The sequence below is a fragment of the Pleurodeles waltl genome, chromosome 4_1 (genome assembly GCF_031143425.1).
Source record: "Pleurodeles waltl isolate 20211129_DDA chromosome 4_1, aPleWal1.hap1.20221129, whole genome shotgun sequence".
In the NCBI taxonomy this organism is placed as follows: domain Eukaryota; kingdom Metazoa; phylum Chordata; class Amphibia; order Caudata; family Salamandridae; genus Pleurodeles; species Pleurodeles waltl.
Window position 1 is genome coordinate 708,306,975 of NC_090442.1, and position 23,862 is coordinate 708,330,836.

A 23,862-nucleotide genomic window follows, 5' to 3' on the forward strand; every position below is an offset into this window, starting at 1 on the left:
GCACTTTGCAAAAAACAGCTCTGTTTTCTTTGTGAAAATGTGAGGTGTCCACGTTGTGTTTTGGGGCATTTCCTATTGCGGGTGCTAGGCCTACCCCCACAAGTGAGGTACCATTTTTATCAGGAGACTTCGGGGGGCGCTGGGTGGAAGGAAATTTGTGGCTCCTCTCTGATTCCAGAACTTTCTGTCACCGAAATGAGAGGAAAAAGTGTTTTTTTGGGCCAAATTTTGAGGTTTGCAAAGGATTCTGGGTAACAGAACCTGGTCAGCGCCCCACAAGTCTCCCCATCTTGGATTCCCCTAGGTGTCTAGTTTTCAAAACTGCGCAGGTTTGCTAGGTTTCCCTAGGTCCCGGCTGAGCTAGAGGCCAAAATCCACAGCTAGGCACTTTGCAAAAAACAGCTCTGTTGTCTTTGTGAAAATGTGAGGTGTCCATGTTAGTGTTTTGGGGCATTTCCTGTCGCGGGCGCTAGGCCTACCCACGCAAGTGAGGTACCATTTTTATCGGGAGACTTAGGGGAACCAGAGTAGCAAAACAAGTGTTATTGCCCCTTGTCTTTCTCTACATTTTTTCCTTCCAAATGTAAGACAGTGTGTAAAAAAGACATCTGTTTGAGAAATGCCCTGTAGTTCACATGATAATATGGGCAGCCCAGAATTCAGAGATGTGCGAATAATCACTGCTCCTCAACACCTTATCTTGTGGCCATTTCGGAAATACAAAGGTTTTCTTTATACCTCTTTTTCACTTTTTATATTTCAGCAAATGAATTGCTGTATACGCGGTGTAGAATGAAAACCCATTGCAAGATGCAGCTCATTTATTGGCTGTGGTTACCTAGGGTTCTTGATGAACCTACAAGCCCTATATATCCCCGCAACCAGAAGAGTCCAGCTGATGGAACGGTATATTGCTTTAAAAAATTTGACATCGCAGGAAAAGGTTACAGAGTAAAACGTGGAGAAAAACTGCAGTTTTTTTCACATCAATTTCAATATTCTTTTATTTCAGCTGTTATTTTCTGTAGGAAACACTTGTAGGATCTACACAAATGACCCCTTGCTGAATTCAGAATGTTGTCTACTTTTCAGAAATGTTTTGCTTTCTGGGATCCAGCATTGGCTTCTCACCCATTTCTGTCACTAACTGGAAGGAGGCTGAAAGCACAAAAATAGTAAAAATGGGGTATGTTCCAGTAAAATGTCAAAATTGTGTTGAAAAATGGGGTTTTCTAATTCAAGTCTGCCTGTTCCTGAAAGCTGGGAAAATGGTGATTTTACCATCAGAAACCCTTTGTTGATGCCAGTTTCAGGGAAAAAACCCACAATCCTACTTCTACAGCCCTTTTTTCCATTTTTTTTTTTTTTTAAAAACGAAATTTTCACTGTATTTTGGCTAATTTCTTGGTCTCCTTCAGGGTACCTCTAGAATCCCTAGGATGTTTACAAAAAAAGTACGCAAATTTGGCATAGGTAGCTTATGTGGAGAAAATGTATGAGGGTCTAAGCACTAACTGCCCCAAATAGCCAAAAAAAGGTTTGGCACAGGAGGGAAAAACCCTGGCAGCGAAGGGGGTTAAAAAATGCAAAATGCAGCACTGAAATGAAATCATGAAATAATGCAGATATGAAATCCAATATTAAATAATGATTAAAAAGAATATAGCTAACTTTGCAAGCAATAAAAGAGGGCACGTCAGCTCGCAGCCAACACTGTTAAAGCATGGTCTTCTTCCTGATTGGTCTACTACAGTTTGTATCCCATTGGTCTGTGTTATCACACCTCCTGAGAATTGTAGTTATTTAAGCGTCTGGGATCCAATTTCACTTCAGCAAGAAAAGTAAGCATATTAGAGCTTCCGGTTTTACGAAAAATTGCCATATGACATATATATTAGAACCAATGAGAGTCACTATTCCCTTGTGCTGGATGTTTTTTCCCCTTGGCTCGTTCTTTGGATGCCTGGCTTCCCCGTGACAAACAAGTGAAATGTGTGTTACATGTTTTCGTAATTGCCAACATTTTAGAAGAGGAAAGTGGAAGATTTTGAAAAAATAATCGGGGGAATGTATTTCTCTCACTGATTTCTACAGAGAGGGAGAGGCAATTTCAGGTGGAAGGAGAGGTAATTTCAGTCTAAATACAGGCAAAATAGAGCCATTTTTGGCCAAAGCAATCGGATGTCTGACTCAGGTCTTTTGGCATCTGTGTATTTTTGGTTCAACACATACTTGGCAAAAGGCATAGGTCCAGTCAAGGCCTCTATGTATACCATGTCCCGTATAATTGCTCAAGTGAAATATAGCTGTTACCGGAAGGAGTGTGGAACTATAGACTCGAATAATAATTTTTAGTAGTGTGGGTATCAGTTGCTTTGCAGTGATTTTCAGATTAAACATGAAGGATACTGCAATTGTATATATTCAACTGTGCACCCTCGGGTAGTATAGGTATGAGAAAATAAGTTATTAAAGTAAGTGACACCTTCATAGAAATGTGTGGGTTTGTTGGTGTTTTTACATTAAGGCCGTCTCTCCTTGCAAATACAGTAAGGTTACAAAGCAGTTTGTGATGTGAGAAGATCAACTTTTATTAATATATTAGCGATATAGAAGTTAGCATATGGTGATTAAGTAACCTATATTTAAAAGGCCTAACATAGAAAGTAACACAAGTTGTAAAATGTGCACTTTTGAATTATGGTGGACCATGTGGCCGCCATTCGTATTATGCGCCACATTTTGAAAGGAAATGAGGTACTAAAATGAGTTAACATTAAGAGTGTTTAAAGTATTAAATTAATATGAATTAAACATACTTATTGAATTGAATTAATTTTATTAAATTTGAGTTATATGTGTGCAGAAAAATAAATGCACGTTTAAATTAGTTCTAACATTTCAAAATGCAATTAAACATTTGATTTGCATATTTGATTTGAACTGTAAAGTGTGCAAAAGGTTTATTAATACATTGAATATTTTAATGTGTATTAAGTTTTCTTTGCTTGACTAGGCCTGAAAGATTCATTTTGCAGTAGCAATGGATAATCACTTGTTTATTCTGCCCCTCTGGCCTGAATTCTTCCCTAGGATGTTGATGTGATGTTAAATGTCTTATCGTATTGAAAGCAAGAACATGTTTTTTATTAACAATGTTGCAGTATTTTTTCTAGCTGTCGAACAAGACAGGAAACTTATGATTCCCATGAAAATGTATTAGTTTATTTAGTGTACTCCAAGTGAAGAACCGGAGGTTGCAAGTTATTAGAGAGTATAATATTTTTTTGGGATCTGTGCGAAATCATTGAAATGACAATGCACATTTGCTGAGAAAATCCAGAATAGTTGCAACTTAGTGGTGCCATCGACAACCATTGGATACAGAATTTGAAGACTGAAGTGAGCCCATCTGAAGGACCAATGAATGGATCGTGCATATTTCTAATTAGTGAGAGACTTTGAAACTTGAAGTTAGTCTACTCCTGCCTCGAAGCTGTTCAGAACTTTGTCGGAGTTCATCTATTTCTGTTTGCTGTTATCCTCTGGCTCTTTAAGTCCCCAGATGAGTTTTCTCATCTTAGTCTAATTGCCCAATTCTGCTATGCTGTTCAGTACTAATATGTCCAACTAATTCTTAACTGCTGATTTCTACTATGTGCAGTCCATGTTCTGCCCCACTTGTCAGCATAAAAACGTTTTTTTCCAAACTGCCCTTTTGGATCGGCTTTGGTTCCTTGTTAATTTTGACATGCTTTTGTCTCTTCCCTGTCACAGGCACTTGGCGCACCTACACAAGTGAGGTATAATTTTTATCAGGAGACTGATGGGAACTTTGGGTGGTAGGACATTTTTTCCCGGTGCGGTGATCCCACACAGAAATGTGGGGAAAATGTGATTTTTTAGCTAAATGTGAGGTTTGCTGAGGATTCTGGGTAAGAAAACACTGGGGAATCAATGACTCCCTGGACTCCTTTGGGTGTCTAGTTTTCAGAAATGTCTGGTTTTGGTAGGTTTCTCTAGATGGCTGCTGAGCCCAGGACCAAAAACGCAGGTGCCTCCTCTGCAAAAACAGGTAGTTTTCTAATTGATCATTTTGATGTGTCCACGTAGTGTTTTGGGTCATTTCCTGTCATGGGCACTAGGTCTACCCACACATGTGAGGGAATGCTGGGTAGAAGGAAGTTTATGGCTCTGAAATGTGAGGAAAAAATGTTTTTTTTGCCATATTTTTACGGTTTGCTAAGGATTCTGTGTCACAGAACCTGGTGAGAATGCCACCAGTTACCCCATCCTGGGTTCCCCTAGGTGTCTAGAAATATCCAGGTTTGCTAGTTTTTGCTAGGTGCCGGATGAGCTAGAGGCCAAAATCCACAACTAGGAATTTGCAAAAAACAGGTCAGAGTTCTTTGCGAAAATGCAATGTGTTCATGTTGTGTTTTGGGGTATTTCCTGTCGCGGGCAGTAGGCCTACCCACACAAGTGAGGTACCATTTCTTATTGGGAGACTTCAGGGAATGCTGGGTGGAAGGAAATTTGTGGCTCCTCTCAGATTCCAGAACTTTCTACCACCAAAATGTGAGGAAAAAGTGTTTTTTCTGAATTTTGAAGTTTGCAAGGGATTCTGGGTAACAGAACCTGGTGAGAGTGCCACAAGATACCCCGCCCTGGGTTCCCCTAGTTTAAAAAAATGCACAGGTTTGGTAGGTTTTCATAGGTGCCTGCTGAGTTAGAGACCAAAATCCACACCTAGACACTTTCCCAAAAACTTGTCAATGTGAAAATTTGATGTGTCCATGTTGCGTTTTGGGGTGTTTCCTTCGCAGGCACTAGGTGTACCAACACAAGTGAGGTACCATTTGTATCAGGAGATTTGGGGGAACACAGAATAGAAGAACAGGTGTTATTGCACCTTGTCTTTCTCTACATTGTTTCCTTCCAAATGTAAGGCAGTGTGTAAAAAAGATTACAGAAATGCCCTGTAATTCACATGCTAGAATGACCCTGGAAATTAGAGATGTGCAAATAACCACTTGCTTCCCAACACCTTATCTTGTGCACATTTTGGAAATACAAAGGTTTCCTTGATACCTATTTTTCACTCTTTATATTTCACCAAATGAATTGCTGTATACTGAGTATATAATGAAAACCCATTGCAAGGTGCAGCCCCTTTATTGGCTCTGGGTACCTAGGGTTCTTGATGAACCTACAAGCCCTATGTATACCCGCAACCAGAAGAGTCCAGCAGACAGAATGGTATATTGCTTTAAAAATTCTGCCATAGCTGGAAAAAGTTATAGAAGAAAACGTGGAAAGAAATGGCTCTTGTTTCACCTCAATTTCAATATTTGTTTCATTTTATCTGTTACTTTCTGTAGGAAACCCTTGAAGGATCTATACAAATGACTCCTTGCTGAATTCAGAATGTTGCCTAGTTTTCAGAAATATTTAGCTGTCAGGATCCAGCATTGGTTTCACACCCATGTCTGTCACTAACTGGAAGGAGGCCTAAAGCACAAAAAACGTAGTTAAAATGGGTATGTCCCCGTAAAATGGCGAAATTGGGTTGAAAAATGTAGTTTTCTGATTCAGGTATGCCTGTTCCTAAAAGATGGGAAGATGGTGATTTAAGCACCACAAGCACTTTGTTGATGCCATTTTTAGGGAAACCCAACATGCTTTCTTCTGCAGCCCTTTTTTTCCCGTTTGTTTAAAAAAAACTAAATTTTAGCTGTATTTTGGCTAATTTCTTGGTCTCCTCCAAGGGAACCCACAAACTCTGGGTACCTCTAGAATTTCTAGGATGTTGGGAAAAAAGGACACAAATTTGGAGTGGGTTGCTCATGTGGACAAAAGGCTATGAGGGCCTAAGCCTGAACTACCCCAAATAGCCAAATAAAAGGCTTGGCACCTGAGGGGGAAAAAGCCTGGCAGCAAAAAGGTTAAATGTCTGCACTTCAGTATTGCTATTTAAGATGCACTTGCACATGGACAGTATGCATATATGCCAATAGACCCTATTCAGGCAAGAGACTCACACTTTCTTAAGCCAAAAATGACTTTATTTTGGCTGGCTGTCCCTAAACTCAAATTGCCTCTCTTTCAATAGAAGTGAATGGGAAAATTAAACTCTCCCAATTCTATTTTTTAAAACTGCCACTTACCTTTTCTAAAATGTTGGTGTGTATCAGTATGCCAGTGTCATGTTCTGTGAGAGGATTCTTAGTTTGTAGAATGTCTATTTGGTGTACCTTTTGGAATTCAGTAGATTTTGGGAACGAGAGGAGTTAAAAACTAGTTTTATGGCATGTTCTTCAGCTCCTGAAGCATTGTAGGTCAAAATAAAGATGTGATTGTTACGTGCAGCCCTACTTAGATTATCCAGGATTTTTTTTAAGGGATTGATAACCGACAAACCTAAAATATATTACTTGTGGAATCTGAACAAAAATGCATTGCAAAATCCAGACTTGATGTGACCGCAGTGCTACCCTTATCCTGCTCCGCGAACATTGTGAATCAGGCCTAGGATGCATATAGCAGTAAGTAATACTTTTCAGGCATGGCTCTGTTGAGAAATGTTTTGCTATTAAAATGTGCTGGTTTTAGCCAAATATGAGGTGTTGTAGTCCTCAAAAAGGATTTATGCTCACGACTCTTATTCACTCCAACTCAAACCTCAGCCCACAACCTCGTTTCTCTCTACTACAAAGCATCATCAAACCACTTCCTACAAAAGGGAGGCTCAGATAGATGTGTGATTTCCTGGTTGAAAGTTACTAATACCTGAACGATGTAGGAGCCTTTCATTCAGATAGCAGAATAAAGGACTGTTTCCAGAGACTAACCACACGTGTTCTGTTTGCCTCTGTGGGGACTCCCAATATGTCAAAATTCAACTGAAAATTCCGAACCTTTAAGAAATGTATGTAATACATCAGTTTTATTTGATTTTGAGAACTGATGCGAATGGATTCTATGAAGCTCCTCATGCTCTTCACATGGATGATTGTCATGTACACACTGAGCTGCAAAGGACAAAAACGTAAGTGTTGCACCTTTGTTTTTTTTAAAGCAGACCAAATAGTGATTGGGGTGATCTTTAAAAGTGGTGGGAATATAGAACATTGTGTAAAGTGACCCTCAAAAGGAATCTTGGGGGTTGACCTACTCTGAGAAAATGTTGCAGAAATGCTGGCAAAATTGTATTTTTTTCAAGCTAAGTTACATTAAAAAAACATTCTAAAAAGCTTGGTGATGTAGGCCATTCGGAAAATGCAACTTCACATGGGCTATTATATTTCTTAGCTCTTTCTCCACTCTTAGATTGTACTTCTTTTAAGTGGTGACCCTCAATATTTCGAATAGCTACAGCACCCAGGCTGGGATTGCACAGCGCCTGGTGTGCACACATTTGAAACCTTTTTCTGTGCCTGTCTACAGCTTCGTCGCTTAGGCGGTGGCTGGGCTACTTCTCTATATGTGGAAAGCCAAGGAATAAAAACAAACAGCAGATCTTACAGGAGCAGGACTTTCAGGATGCTGACGTGGAATGTCACCTTAGTGAGAATGGTGTCAGAACTTGCATATTCACTCACTTGCCTACCTATACATTCCTCTCAGTGAATAAGGCACCCACTTCAAAGATCTGACTGTAACCTACCTGTCACTTGTGCCTTAATTGTAGATGGTTCGTAAATGATGAAAGCTTGCACTAGTCTGCCCTGCTAGATCTCTCCGGCTGGAAATGGAAGATCCGCACTTGCAGCCTTCTTTGAGAGAGAGAAGCCTGCATTGCTTCTGCCATGCCATACATGTTCTGTGAGGAAGCAAGTTGGCACTGCTGCTGCCAGGTTTATGTGTCCTCTGATGGGAAAAGTTTGCCCTGTTTCTACCTTACCTGTACCTGTCCTCTGATGCAGGGTAGCTTGCTCTATTCTGTCCACTTTGTTCCTGTTCTAGGAAGAATGGGTGATTTATCTGCGGTTGCCCCATCTTACGAAACAAATTGACCAAGGGCCTGATGTACACAACTTCATAATAAGAAACTGTAATATGCATTAAATAATGATTATAAATGAGTAATTTCTTATTAGGAACCTACTAAAATTGACTTTCTAGAAGTGGGTGCAATTTGCACTGTATTGGTATTTTGTGAAACAATCTATGCATTAACAGGTCAGTTCGCAAAGTATCTTAATTTGACCTATCTCGTTAACATGCATGAGGTAGGTCACAAATTGAGACCTGCTATGATTGGTTAGAGTCACAAGCATTGGTGGCCTGCCATGTCTATAATTCCTTTTAAATAAAGCAATCTTTTTTACAATGCAGCCCATTTTACAAACATTTTTAGGAGCTGGCAGTGGTTCCATGGGCCAATGCCTGCTCCTAAAAAAATGTTTTGGTCTAAATTGACAAAGTTGAAAGGGTTCCTTCAGGACCTCTTCCCATTTACAAATGGCTACAGTCAGTTTGCATTTGCAAAAATTACATTTTGGGGCAATTTGACCGTTGGGACGATAAAATCGCTTCTTTCAACAGGCTCATAGTGAATGCACATGCGTAACATGCCCTATGACCCAGGAACTGTTTCACAATATTTAATGTAAGATACCTTCAAAGGCATTTGACCATTGATGAGCAATATTTAGAAACAAAACATGTTCACGGAAAAGAGCAATAGGGTTCGTTGCTCGACCCTACTGTTTTGAACCTTGTTATAAGGAGAGATTAATAAAAACATTCTATATCACTTGCACATAATTTTAATATAGATCTGATAGTTTAACAAAGGGAAAACAAACACGCTGACATAGATATGGGGCATAGCCTCACTCTAACTACAGAACCCATAACTTGGAGACTGTATAACCAGAGAATAGCAGTACTCTTGTGTGCTTCCCAGTGTTACATGTAAAACCCAATAACAAAGCATACCACATGGATGTGAGCGCATAAGAGGTTTGGCTGTTTCTTCCAAGAGTTTTGAAATTCATTCCTGTATGTTTATGTCTGTTTATAGAACACGTACAACATCCATTTAACTCCTCTAAATCTCTCTTCACTATGTTAGCTACCTGTGTGGTTCCCATCTTTTATATGGCAGAGAATTGTGTGATCATCCCAGGGCTTTAAGTAGGATGGGACCTAAAACGTTTGAAACGGGTCCTTTCAGGCAAAATACTGTTCACTTTCTCAAAAAATGCTGTAGCAACTTTAAGGGGATCCATTTCAGCCAATCAGATTCAGCCTCTGTTACATTTCACGTTTTACTTCACCTTATAACTCCTAAGAGTACATGTACATTTCCTCTTGGAAATAATTCTTAGTTATACTTCTTTGGACTATCCCCTCCTCCCCCCCCCCACATATTTCCTCCCTTTTGAAGTACAGGGTATTCCTCCTGCTACTGCCACCTTTCCTTCACTTATTGTTTGTGCTATAGAAGTTAATTCCATGTTTTACCATTTTTGTTCTGAAGCATAATACAAAACTTTAAACTACCCAAAAGACAAAAGGGAAGTATGAAACCTCACAGGAGTTTACTTTTGGTTTTATATGGGAAACGGGTCGTTTTTTAAATGGGCTTGACACCTGTGTTAAAAGCAAAACTACAAGCCCCCCAAGGCTGCATTCTGCTAATTGAAAAGCCAGGGCTCGTTGATGGTATATGTCATAGTAACACTTAACCGACTTTTAAAATGCACAATAAAATTCGGTTTCTGACTTTCTGCCTTTTGTTCTTATAGGCAATTAGGGTGAAACAGCCAAGTGGATAATAACGCCAAAATAGCCCTTTCAACACAAACACAAGCAACTAACTGCTAATAGGCCAACATTAACCAGCATGGTAAAAACTAATGTGACATGTCCTGCTTTTGAACAGGTGCAGCACGTGCTGCCCCACAGGGGGCGTCAGAGTTTGTGTTCATCTTCCAACCTTGCAATGTCCTAGGAGATTCTCCCTGAAAAAGGCATGATGGAAAATAATAAAAGGTTCACAAACTGTAGGCAGTGGACAACAGAGCTACCAATTTCACATGATCATGCATGAGTTATGTTCGTCATGTAACAGGTATTTACTGGACTGAACTGCCAACAATTACATCAATCGCACAAGCTAGGGTCTCAGATATCAGCAGTAATTATGACTCAAATAGCAACTATAAATACATGTTGGAAATGCGATAATATTATGTCCAAATTAGCTTTTCAGTTTATGAACATCTACATATTTTGCTATTAAATGTAAGCATTCCATTTATGATAAATAGGCTTAGTTCCGAAAAATAAAAGGTATTCTTTTTAAAGGCAAAAACACAATTTTCTCCCTGAAATACCAGCTTTTTTTTATAACAAATACACATTTGACTTCTTAATGCAACAAATGGCCACCATCATGCCGTAGATGTTCACAATATGGCAAGTATGACCACCATTATGACCGAAGTAATAAATTGGGAGCATTGCATTAGATGATCTTGGAACAAATAGGTGAGTGGTCTACTGTCTTGAAAATTATATAAACTAAAATAACAAACATTCTAAAAGTTTCACTTTGGCAAGATTATATAAAAGATATAATTTCCCTCGTCTCTAGGTGCTACCAATTCAGAGAAATTCCCAGTCCTGATGATGACCCGTTTCTGATTTATGTTTCTATAAGGGTCGAAACGTCAACATAAGAATGATTGATGTGGATTGATGTAGAAATAATATAGAAATAATATAGTGATTTAAGACTCCTGGATTGAAGGAATCTTATGGAAGGTCACTGGTTGATGTTTTTAACCACATTTTTGTATATATTGTACGTAACACTGGCACTTTATGCATCACAATAATCACTTTCACTGTGTTTTTATCTTAGGAGCATCTAGAAACTAGTAGTTAGGAGTTAATTTAAAAATCTCAGTCTATATCAGTTTTTGAACAAAAAAGTCACACTGAATGTTGTTGAAAAGAAATAAAATATGTATTAATTTAAGATTACGATAGTGAGTAGAATCACTTAAATTTACAGTGGAAGTCTAGGTATATACTTCCCCCTTCTTGACCAAAAATTTGTGTTTACTAATATTTATTTACCCAGGTCCAAGGGTTATTCGGTGGTGCCTCATTTTTTAAAACCACCATTATGACAGAGCCATCACAGCTCCAGTGGCGGGCATCTTTATTCCATATGTGCTCTAAAAATGGCAAAAATGACTACTTTTATGCGACTAAAACCATTATCCCAGGGTTGGTCAGCAATATGCAGGCGATGCATGCAGCATGGCAATAAATTAACTACCACCATTATGCCAGGACAAGCATATTACCATCGGTGACCACCATCATGCCATGAATACCCACAATATGCCAAGAACCTACAACATAATTCCAGGTCCAGCATTATCCAAATATGGATACCTATACTATGACAAGGATGAACAGATTTTTTATTTATGCTTTTTTTTAGCTCTGACTGCCTTTTGATTTTTGCTCTCACTATAATCCCAGATGATAGTTGATGTCCTCTGGTCATTAGTCCTACACTCTGATGGTCATTACAGGTTTGGCGGTCTTTTGGGAAGGCCGCTGCGATGGCGGCCGCCAAAAGACCGCCATGTTGGTGGTAATCCGACTACCATATTAGGAGTTACACAGTAAAGTCTGCAAAAAGCAGTCAATTTTTCAAAACTGCCAAGACACTGGAGGACAGAAAAGAGGCAGTTCCATCACCAGCACCGCCAGTCTGACAAAAATCCTCCCATTTGATTGCGATCCACAAATCACAATAGCGGGTCTTCCATGGTGGAAAACATTGACGTGCGAACCGTGGCGGTCTCAACTCACATCACACTGAACACAACACCACATTGGATAGTTTGAATACCCCACACCTGCCACACACCCACACAGTCGACACACCTATACACTCCACTATATAACACACCCCTAAACAACCCACAATCTTGGCAAACAGAACGCAACTCACGGCCCCATAGGAGGAACGTTCTGTGTCTTTCCCCGAGTCCGGCCCTGCCACCTTCAAGCCCTCCCTTGCCCCACTTGCAAGTACCCATGCCCCTCCCCCTGCCAAGAAGTCTAACCCCCCTAAGAAAACCAAACCCTCCCCTAAACCTAAGATGACCTCTGAGGTGCCTGTCTGCCCCATAGATGCCCTCACCTGTGGAGGTTACATGGCAGTCCGGAGTTAAGCTCGGGGCACAATTATGTGCACTGTGTGCATTGTGACTCCTAATTATGGACTGGCCTATGGCCTTTGTTTTTACTAATTATTGTATTCAATAATCATTAGAGCCAACCTGATGTTGGTTTCCTGCTTAAATCTTTGTCATGCATTTTTTCCCTAGTATCGAGGTGTTACTGGCTGCCATTAGTTGTGTGTCTGTATGTGTGTGTGTGTGCATGCTGCTTGGACTAACTGTATCCTTTAGCCAGTAGGTGAGGTTGTGTGCAGTGCTTTTGTCTGTAAGTGGTAGGGTGTGCGATGGACAAATGTGTGTTCAAGATATTTTTTAGTGTTGGGATTGATTGTTGTTTGTGTTGAGATGTGTTTGCTGGTGTATTGTGTGGCTTTGTGTGCTTTGACTGTGTGCATGTGAATGTTTTGTGCATGGTATGTTAGGTACGATGCTCAGTGTTAGTCGATTGGTAAGTAGTGTGGTTGTGTATTTGTGTGCATGTTTTGTCTCTTGGTGTTACGTGGTGATGTGTGTGTGATGTGTCCCTAGGTAGTGTCCCCTGTGGGTTCCTGCCATGTGATTGGAGATGGTGCAGTTGTGTTGTGGATGTGGCGTGTTGTGGTGTTGTGGTGTTGTGGGGTACTGTGTGAGTGTGGGCCTGTGCAGTGTTTCCTGTGTGTGTTTGTGATGTGTGTATGTGTGTGTGTGTTGGCCGTAGCGTGGTTGTTGTGTATATGCAAGTGTGTGTGTGTGACTGTATGTGAGTGTGCATGTTTGTGTGCTGTTACATGTGTTTCACCCTTGCACCCCCTTCCCAAAAGTATGTTGTTTGAGTGTACAAATTTGACAATCTACAACAGTACCAGGTAAGTGTGTGTACTTACGGTTGCTGTTGTCACCATCGTCACAGATTCCGGAGTCGTTGGTTGAGCAGGAGCACCTGGAAGACATGTAGTTCAGGTTCCATTACGGCTGCTGATGAGTATGGCTTCCTGAAGCTGAGTGTCTCCTTTTATGCTGTTGGTTTCCACCTGGGTTTCCATGGTGGTGCGACCGTGGCAGAAACCTTGGCGGTGTTTAACCTCATAATCTATCCAGCAGAAACATGGTCCCCACTGGCCTGCAGGTGGCTACTGTCGTCTGTGGCGGGCAGACCGGTGCTTTGGCTGTGTTCTGTACTGAATGCTGACAATGTCTCAATTTGGTGGTCTTCTCCGCCAGCCTGCTGGCGGGATGACCACCACCGCCAATATGGTGGTCCTGAGACTGCCAAACTCGTAATGAGGCCCTCTGTCTCATGGCAGACCCTGAGTCACACTTGCAAATTAGCTGACAGAACAGAGTTGTGTGCTCTCAAACACACTCTAAGTGTGAGGCGGGCCTGCCATTGGTTTTAACGTGCTAACAGATAATACCCTGTGGTAGAGCTGTGGGTGTGATGTTGGGCCCTAATTCTCTAAAGAAGCACTCTGCATCAAATCTCTGCACAATTGAAACTGTACCCATCTGATGAACTACACAAAGGACAGTGGGCCATTAGAATTACACAGTTTGTGTGTTTCCACGACATTCTGAAGATCTGGAGATGAGCTGCAGTGGCAATGCTGCACTTCAAGGACCCTCTGTATGAAAGGGGATAATACTAGCAAGTCTGTTCTAAAAAAAACCTTACCAAGAAGGTTTTTTGACACTAAAGTTTCTTTGCACTGAGAGATGATGTAAGCGCAGTGTTAAATGCCTTGGTGTCATTCCCTGGAAAATTCATGCAAAGTGTTGCATAAGGGGGTATAAACAGTTTAAACATCCTTGTTATTCCACGCAAAGCTTCCTGAAAGTAAGGTGACCTGATTTTGCGTGGAGTTCTAGCACCAAATGAAGGCAGGTGGTAACACTGAGCTAATGGAAAATTGATTGCAGATGCGATGCTAATTATACAAATGTGATTAACAGTTGGGTGATTGCATGTAAAGATTTGAACCTGAGGCACCACTTGCTCGTCTTTGTGTTATTGAGCAAAGGTCCATCTTGGTTAAAATTCCGATAGCACAGCATTTTTGCACGTGCATTGACAAAGACATAATTGGCGTACAGTGGTAGAAAATCTATGCACTGACCTGTGCTTTACCGTTCATGCACCACAATGCTGAAGATGTTTGCCCAGTATTACCCTTTCTTGATGAAGCTTGGCAAATATTTGAAAAAAACAAGTAGAGGCAATATAATTGTAGCGTCTTCCCAGTCTGGGTACCCGCCAATGACTACATTACACACGGAGCTGAATATTACGTCTTTAGTTTTCTGCGTGTAACTCCAAACTCAAGTTCTAAATCAAGCTGTCATTGCATTCTACTCTAACAACTACGTCATAGTACGGAGTCTGTTTGGAGCCAAATGGGTTTTGCCATAAAACTCGCAATTCATGTAGGAGGCTGGACTGGCTTGTAGTGAGTACCAAGGGGTACTTGCACCTTGCACCAGGCCCAGTTATCCCTTATTAGTGTATAGGGTGTCTAGCAGCTTAGGCTGATAGATAATGGTAGCTTAGCAGAGCAGCTTAGGCTGAACTAGGAGACGTGTGAAGCTACTACAGTACCACTTAGTGTCATATGCACAATATCATAAGAAAACACAATACACAGTTATACTAAAAATAAAGGTTGTTTATTTTTATGACAATATGCCAAAGTATCTTAGAGTGTACCCTCAGTGAGAGGATAGGAAATATACACAAGATATATATACACACTAGCAAAAATATGCAGTATAGTCTTAGAAAACAGTGCAAACAATGTATAGTTACAATAGGATGCAATGGGGAAACATAGGGATAGGGGCAACACAAACCATATACTCCAGAAGTGGAATGCGAACCACGAATGGACCCCACACCTATGTGACCTTGTAGAGGGTCGCTGGGACTATTAGAAAATAGTGAGAGTTAGAAAAATAACCCTCCCCAAGACCCTGAAAAGTGAGTGCAAAGTGCACTAAAGTTCCCCTAAGGACAAAATAGTCGTGTTAGAGGAATAATGCAGGAAAGACACAAACCAGCAATGCAACAACTGTGGATTTCCAATCTAGGGTACCTGTGGAACAAGGGGACCAAGTCCAAAAGTCACAAGCAAGTCGGAGATGGGCAGATGCCCAGGAAATGCCAGCTGCGGGTGCAAAGAAGCTTCGACTGGACAGAAGAAGCTGAGGTTTCTGCAGGAACGAAAAGGGCTAGAGACTTCCCCTTTGGTGGACAAATCCCACTTGCCTTGGAGAGTCGTGCAGAAGTGTTTTCCCACCGGAAGGACGCCAACAAGCCTTGCTACACGCAAATCGTGCGTTTGGCGTTTTTGGACGCTGCTGGGGCCCAGGAGGGGCCAGGAGGTCGCAAATTGGACCTGAAGAGAGAGGGGACGTCGAGCAAGACAAAGAGTTCTCACTGAAGCAGGTAGCACCCGGAAAAGTGCCAGAAACAGGCACTACAAGGATGCGTGAAACGGTGCTCGCCGAAGTTGCACAAAGGAGTCCCACGTCGCCGGAGACCAACTTAGAAAGTCGTGCAATGCAGGTTAGAGTGCCGTGGACCCAGGCTTGGCTGTGCACAAAGGATTTCCACCGGAAGTGCACAGGGGCCGGAGTAGCTTGCAAAGTCGCGGTTCCCAGCAATGCAGCCCAGCGAGGTGAGGCAAGGACTTACCTCCACCAAACTTGGGCTGAAGAGTCACTGGACTGTGGGGGTCACTTGGACAGCGTCGCTGGATTCGAGGGACCTCGCTCGTCGTGCTGAGAGGAGACCCAAGGGACCGGTAATGCAGCTTTTTGGTGCCTGCGGTTGCAGGGGGAAGATTCCGTCGACCCACGGGAGATTTCTTCGGAGCTTCTGGTGCAGAGAGGAGGCAGGCTACCCCCACAGCATGCACAAGCAGGAAAACAGTCGAGAAGGCGGCAGGATCAGCGTTACAGAGTTGCAGTAGTCGTCTTTGCTACTATGTTGCCGGTTTGCAGGCTTCCAGCGCGGTCAGCGGTCGTTTCCTTATCAGAAGGTGAAGAGAGAGATGCAGAGGAACTCGGCTGAGGTCATGCATTCGTTATCTAAAGTTTCCCCAGAGACAGAGACCCTAAATAGCCAGAAAAGAGGGTTTGGCTACCTAGGAGAGAGGAAAGGCTACTAACACCTGAAGGAGCCTATCAGCAGGAGTCTCTGACGTCACCTGGTGGCACTGGCCACTCAGAGCAGTCCAGTGTGCCAGCAGCACCTCTGTTTCCAAGATGGCAGAGGTCTGGAGCACACTGGAGGAGCTCTGGACACCTCCCAGGGGAGGTGCAGGTCAGGGGAGTGGTCACTCCCCTTTCCTTTGTCCAGTTTCGCGCCAGAGCAGGGGCTAAGGGGTCCCTGAACCGGTGTAGACTGGCTTATGCAGAATTGGGCACATCTGTGCCCAACAAAGCATTTCCAGAGGCTGGGGGAGGCTACTCCTCCCCTGCCTTCACACCATTTTCCAAAGGGAGAGGGTGTCACACCCTCTCTCAGAGGAAGTTCTTTGTTCTGCCATCCTGGGCCGGCCTGGCTGGACCCCAGGAGGGCAGCTGCCTGTCTGAGGGGTTGGCAGCAGCAGCAGCTGCAGTGAAACCCCAGGAAGGGCAGTTTGGCAGTACCAGGGTCTGTGCTACAGACCACTGGGATCATGGGATTGTGCCAACTATGCCAGGATGGCATAGAGGGGGCAATTCCATGATCATAGACATGTTACATGGCCATCTTCGGAGTTACCATGGTGAAGCTACATATAGGTAGTGACCTATATGTAGTGCACGCGTGTAATGGTGTCCCCGCACTCACAAAGTTCAGGGAATTGGCTCTGAACAATGTGGGGGCACCTTGGCTAGTGCCAGGGTGCCCTCACACTAAGTAACTTTGCACCTAACCTTTACCAGGTAAAGGTTAGACATATAGGTGACTTATAAGTTACTTAAGTGCAGTGTAAAATGGCTGTGAAATAACGTGGACGTTATTTCACTCAGGCTGCAGTGGCAGGCCTGTGTAAGAATTGTCAGAGCTCCCTATGGGTGGCAAAAGAAATGCTGCAGCCCATAGGGATCTCCTGGAACCCCAATACCCTGGGTACCTCAGTACCATATACTAGGGAATTATAAGGGTGTTCCAGTAAGCCAATGTAAATTGGTAAAAATGGTCACTAGCCTGTTAGTGACAATTTGGAAAGAAATGAGAGAGCATAACCACTGAGGTTCTGATTAGCAGAGCCTCAGTGAGACAGTTAGTCACTACACAGGTAACACATTCAGGCACACTTATGAGCACTGGGGCCCTGGGTTACCAGGGTCCCAGTGACACATACAACTAAAACAACATATATACAGTGAAAAATGGGGGTAACATGCCAGGCAAGATGGTACTTTCCTACACAACCCCCCCCCCCCAAATGAAGGACAATAAGACTAGCCATGACCTGATGAGTCTTCATTGTCTAAGTGGAAATATCTGGAGAGTCCATCTGCATTGGAGTGGCTACTCCCAGGTCTATGTTCCACTGTATAGTCCATTCCCTGTAGGGATATGGACCACCTCAACAATTTAGGATTTTCACCTTTCATTTGTTTTAGCCAAAGTAGAGGTTTGTGGTCTGTCTGAACAATGAAGTGAGTGCCAAACAGGTATGGCCTCAACTTCTTCAGAGCCCAGACCACAGCAAAGGCCTCCCTCTCAATGGCAGACCAACACTTTTCTCTAGGGGTCAACCTCCTACTAATAAAAGCAACAGGTTGATCCTGGCCCTCAGAATTAAGTTGTGATAGGACTGCCCCTACTCCTAATTCAGATGCATCAGTTTGGACATAGAATTTTTTAGAGTAACAAGGGCTTTTCAGGACAGGTGCAGAGCACATGGCCTGCTTCAGCTCCTCAAAAGCTTTCTGACAGCTTGCTGTCCATAATACCTTTTTAGGCATTTTCTTGGATGTGAGGTCATTAAGTGGGGCTGCAATGGAGCAATAGTTCTTAATGAACCTCCTGTAATACCCAGTGAGGCCTAGGAAGGCTCTCACCTGAGTCTGAGTGGTAGGGGGAAGCCAATCAATAATAGTTTGGATTTTCCCCTGAAGTGGTGCAATCTGTTCCCCACCAACAAGGTGTCCCAGATAAACCACCTTACCCTGCCCTATCTGGCACTTTGAAGCCTTGATAGTGAGGCCTGCCTTTTGCAGAGCCTCCAAAACTTTCCATAGGTGGACCAGGTGATCATCCCAGCTGGAGCTAAAGACAGCTATATCGTCCAAATATGCTGCACTGAAAGCTTCCAGCCCTTGCAGGACTGTGTTCACCAACCTCTGAAAAGTGGCAGGTGCATTTTTCAAACCAAAAGGCATTACAGTAAACTGGTAATGTCCTCCAATGGTAGAAAATGCAGTCTTAGGTTTAGCATCTTCTGACAATTTGATCTGCCAATACCCTGCAGTCAAATCAAAAGTGCTTAGATACTTGGCAGATGCCAGTGTATCTATAAGCTCATCTGCCCTGGGTATAGGGTGAGCATCAGTTTTGGTTACCAAGTTGAGACCTCTATAATCTACACAAAACCGCATTTCTTTCTTTCCATCTTTAGAATTGGGTTTTGGTACCAGTACCACAGGAGAAGCCCATGGACTGTCAGAGTGCTCAACCACTCCTAGTTCCAACATTTTATGAACTTCTTGCTTTATGCAGTCCCTGACATGGTCAGGCTGCCTATAGATCTTACTTTTGACAGGTAAACTGTCTCCAGTATCTATAGTGTGCTCACACCAAGAAGTGGTGCCTGGCACAGTAGAGAAGAGTTCTGAAAATTGTCCTAGGAGATTTATGCAATTGTCTTTCTGCTCAGCAGTAAGACAATCAGCCAAAACTACACCTTCCACAAGAGCATCTTGATCTGTGGAAGAGAAGAGATCAGGTAGAGGATCACTATCTTCTTCCTGTCCCTCATCTGTTGCCATGAGCAGGGTGAGATCAGCCCTGTCATAGTAGGGTTTCAGGCGGTTGACATGGAGCACCCTAAGGGGACTCCTGGCAGTGCCTAAGTCAACCAAGTAGGTGACTTCACCCTTCTTTTCAACAATTGTGTGGGGTCCACTCCATTTATCTTGGAGTGCTCTTGGGGCCACAGGCTCCAAGACCCACACTTTCTGCCCTGGTTGGTACTGAACCAAAACAGCCTTCTGATCATGCCATTGCTTCTGGAGCTCTTGGCTGGCCTGAAGGTTTTTACTGGCCTTTTTCATGTACTCAGCCATCCTTGATCTGAGGCCAAGTACATAATCCACAATATCCTGCTTAGGAGCTTTTAAAGGTTGTTCCCAACCCTCCTTTACAAGTGTGAGTGGACCCCTAACAGGGTGTCCAAAAAGAAGTTCAAAGGGGCTGAAGCCCACTCCTTTCTGGGGTACCTCCCTGTAGGCAAAAAGGAGGCATGGTAGAAGGATATCCCATCTCCTGCGGAGTTTTTCAGGGAGACCCATAATCATGCCTTTGAGAGTTTTATTAAATCTCTCCACCAGTCCATTTGTTTGTGGATGATAGGGTGTTGTGAACTTGTATGTTACACCACACTCCTTCCACATGGCCTTTAAGTATGCAGACATGAAATTGCTTCCCCTGTCTGATACTACTTCCTTTGGGAAGCCCACCCTGGAAAATATTCCCAGGAGGGCCTTTGCCACTGCAGGAGCTGTAGTGGTCCTTAAAGGAATTGCTTCAGGATATCTTGTGGCATGGTCCACTACCACTAAGATAAACCTATTGCCTGAAGCAGTAGGAGGGTCAAGGGGGCCAACTATGTCAACCCCTACCCTTTCAAAGGGAACCCCAACCACAGGCAGTGGGATAAGGGGTGCCTTTGGAGTGCCACCTGTCTTGCCACTGGCTTGACAGGTTTCACAGGACTTACAAAATTCCTTTGTGTCCTCAGACATCCTAGGCCAATGAAACAGGGGAACAAGCCTGTCCCAAGTTTTCATTTGTCCTAGGTGCCCAGCTAAGGGAATGTCATGTGCCAGTGTTAGGAGGAACTTTCTGTACTCCTGAGGAATCAATAATCTCCTGGCAGCTCCAGGTTTAGGATCCCTATGCTCAGTGTACAAGAGGTTGTCCTCCCAGTAAACTCTGTGAGAGTCACTGACATCCTCATTAGCCTGTTTGACAGCTTGCTGTCTGAGACCCTCTAATGTGGGACAGGTTTGCTGTGCCACACTCAGCTCCTCTCTGGCAGGCCCCCCTTCACCCAAAAGCTCAGCAGTGTCTGCTTCCAGCTCCTCTGGTGTAGGTTCTGCACAGGGAGGGAATTCTTCTTCCTCAGAAGTAGAATCCACTGTAGAGGGAGGGATAGTAGGAAGTGGTTTGCTTCTACTAGCCCTAGCTTTAGGGAGCACTTGGTCCATTGTTCCAGGATCCAAGCTTCCCTGTCCTTTTTGCTTTTTGGCCTGAGCCCTTGTCAAAGCAAAAATATGCCCTGGGATGCCCAGCATTGCTGCATGGGCCTCCAACTCCACATCTGACCAAGCTGATGTCTCCAAATCATTCCCTAATAGACAGTCTACAGGTAAATCTGAAGCTACCACAACTTTCTTTGGACCAGTTACCCCCCCCCCAGTTGAGATTTACAACAGCCATGGGGTGGCTTTGTGTTATGTTGTGAGCATCGGTTACTTGGTACTGGTGTCCAAGTATGTGTTGTTCAGGGTGCACCAGTTTCTCAATCACCATTGTGACACTGGCACCTGTGTCCCTGTAGGCCTGGACCTCAACACCATTTATTAGGGTTAGTTGCTTGTACTTCTCCAAGTTATGGGGGCAAGCAACCAAAGTGGCTAAATCAATAGCCCCTTCAGAGACTAAAGTAGCCTCTGTGGTCTCCCTAATCAGACCAACCCCAACTAAATTACCAAAAGTGAGCCCAGCTACTCCCTTGGATTGGCTATTAGTAGGTTTGCTCCCACCACCACTGCTATTAGTAGGGACACTAGGTGTAGCAGTAGGGGTTGTAGTGGTAGGAGCTGTGGTGCCTTTCTTTGGACAACTGGGATCTGTTGTCCAATGGCCTTTTATTTTACATAAATAGCACCATGGTTTCTTTTCCTTGTTCTGATTAAAGGAGGATTTGGACCCACCACCCCCATCAGAGTGTTTTTGTGGGCCTGATGAAGACTCATTTTTAGATTTGTCCCCACCCTTGTCAGAAGACTTACCATCTTTCTTTTTGTTGCCATCTTTGTCACCCCCTGTATGAACTTTTCTGTTCACTCTTGTTCTGACCCATTTGTCTGCCTTCTTTCCCAATTCTTGGGGAGAGGTCAGATCAGAGTCCACCAAGTACTGGTGCAACAAATCAGACACACAATTATTAAGAATATGCTCTCTCAGGATCAAGTTATACAGGCTGTCATAATCAGTAACTTTACTGCCATGTAACCACCCCTCCAAGGCCTTCACTGCCTGGTCAATGAAATCAACCCAGTCTTGTGAAGACTCCTTTTTGGTCTCTCTGAACTTTATCCTGTACTGTTCAGTGGTTAAGCCATAACCATCCAGGAGTGCATTCTTAAGAACTTGGAAATTATTAGCATCATTTTCTTTCACAGTAAGGAGCATATCCCTACCTTTTCCACTAAATGATAGCCATAGGATAGCAGCCCACTGCCTTTGAGGGACATCCTGTACAACACAGGCCCTCTCAAGTGCAGCAAACCACTTGTTAATGTCATCCCCCTCCTTATAAGGGGGAACTATCTTGTGCAGATTCCTGGAATCATGCTCTTTTGCAGGATGACTATGGGGAATACTGCTGCTGCCACCATGGGTATCTAAACCCAACTTCTGTCTTTCCTTCTCTAATTCAAAAGACTGTCTATCCAAATCCAGCTGTTGCTTTTTAAGCTTCAGTCTGGTTTGTTCCACCCTCAACTTATTGAGTTCCCTCTCTAACATTCTGTCATCAGGGTTGGTGGGAGGGACATTTCTAGAAACAGAGCTATGATGGGAATGAACAGAAGGAGACCTGTCCCTTACAGAAGCCAACCTAACAGCTTGGTTTACAGAAACATTACTACCAGTATGGTGAGAATAAATGCTTTTGCTATGATGTGAGACAACACTATTTCTTTGGTGTGGCTCATCATCATTACCATCTATGCTAGATTGTCTAGTAATGGGCAGGCTAGGAAGTTTATTTCCTGAATCTTTTCCTGGGGGAGTCCCTGAATCAGATTGGGAACTATTAGGTACTTTTTCAACAGATGGTCCACCTCTGGCCTTATCCTGTTCTCTAAGCATGTTAATTAACAGTTCCAATGCAGGATTCTTCCCTACACTCAAACCTCTCTCTATACAGAGACTCCTTGCTCTTTTCCAGCTAAGGTTGTCATATGCAAGTTTGGACAGATCAACACTTTGGCCTGTGCCAGACATTTTTTAGAGAGAGTTAAAGTGATAGAGAAAGAGACAAAAGTTTTCAGAACTTTTTGGAAAGACAGAAAAAAACTTTTTAAACTTTTAAGAACTTTTTGAAAGTTTAGGAGTACTTTTCAGCACTTAGAAAAGAGTGAAAAGAGGAAATGCAAAACTTTTTGGCTATGTGTATATACACTGACCTTGTTTTGTATATTTTTCTCTTATGAAAAGTACAATGACAAGAGTGGTAAGTAGTCTCAAGCACTTATCCCACCACTGCACAACCAATGTAGGAGGCTGGACTGGCTTGTAGTGAGTACCAAGGGGTACTTGCACCTTGCACCAGGCCCAGTTATCCCTTATTAGTGTATAGGGTGTCTAGCAGCTTAGGCTGATAGATAATGGTAGCTTAGCAGAGCAGCTTAGGCTGAACTAGGAGACGTGTGAAGCTACTACAGTACCACTTAGTGTCATATGCACAATATCATAAGAAAACACAATACACAGTTATACTAAAAATAAAGGTACTTTATTTTTATGACAATATGCCAAAGTATCTTAGAGTGTACCCTCAGTGAGAGGATAGGAAATATACACAAGATATATATACACACTAGCAAAAATATGCAGTATAGTCTTAGAAAACAGTGCAAACAATGTATAGTTACAATAGGATGCAATGGGGAAACATAGGGATAGGGGCAACACAAACCATATACTCCAGAAGTGGAATGCGAACCACGAATGGACCCCACACCTATGTGACCTTGTAGAGGGTTGCTGGGACTATTAGAAAATAGTGAGAGTTAGAAAAATAACCCTCCCCAAGACCCTGAAAAGTGAGTGCAAAGTGCACTAAAGTTCCCCTAAGAACAAAATAGTCGTGTTAGAGGAATAATGCAGGAAAGACACAAACCAGCAATGCAACAACTGTGGATTTCCAATCTAGGGTACCTGTGGAACAAGGGGACCAAGTCCAAAAGTCACAAGCAAGTCGGAGATGGGCAGATGCCCAGGAAATGCCAGCTGCGGGTGCAAAGAAGCTTTGACTGGACAGAAGAAGCTGAGGTTTCTGCAGGAACGAAAAGAGCTAGAGACTTCCCCTTTGGTGGACCTATCCCTCTTGCCTTGGAGAGTCGTGCAGAAGTGTTTTCCCGCCGGAAAGACGCCAACAAGCCTTGCTACATGCAAATCGTGCGTTTGGCGTTTTTGGACGCTGCTGGGGCCCAGGAGGGG

The 23,862-nt window shown here is 43.1% G+C and overlaps 1 protein-coding gene across 1 annotated transcript in view; it reads left to right on the forward strand.

The window, feature by feature from the left end:
- The first annotated feature begins 6,811 nt into the window (after positions 1-6,811).
- The window catches only part of LOC138288565 (uncharacterized), a 201,656-nt gene continuing 184,605 nt past the window's right edge, over positions 6,812-23,862 (forward strand). The window contains exon 1 of the mRNA XM_069230081.1: positions 6,812-7,048. Coding sequence (XP_069086182.1) covers positions 6,967-7,048 — 82 coding nt within the window. The 5' untranslated portion in view covers positions 6,812-6,966. The remainder of the gene's footprint in view (positions 7,049-23,862) is intronic.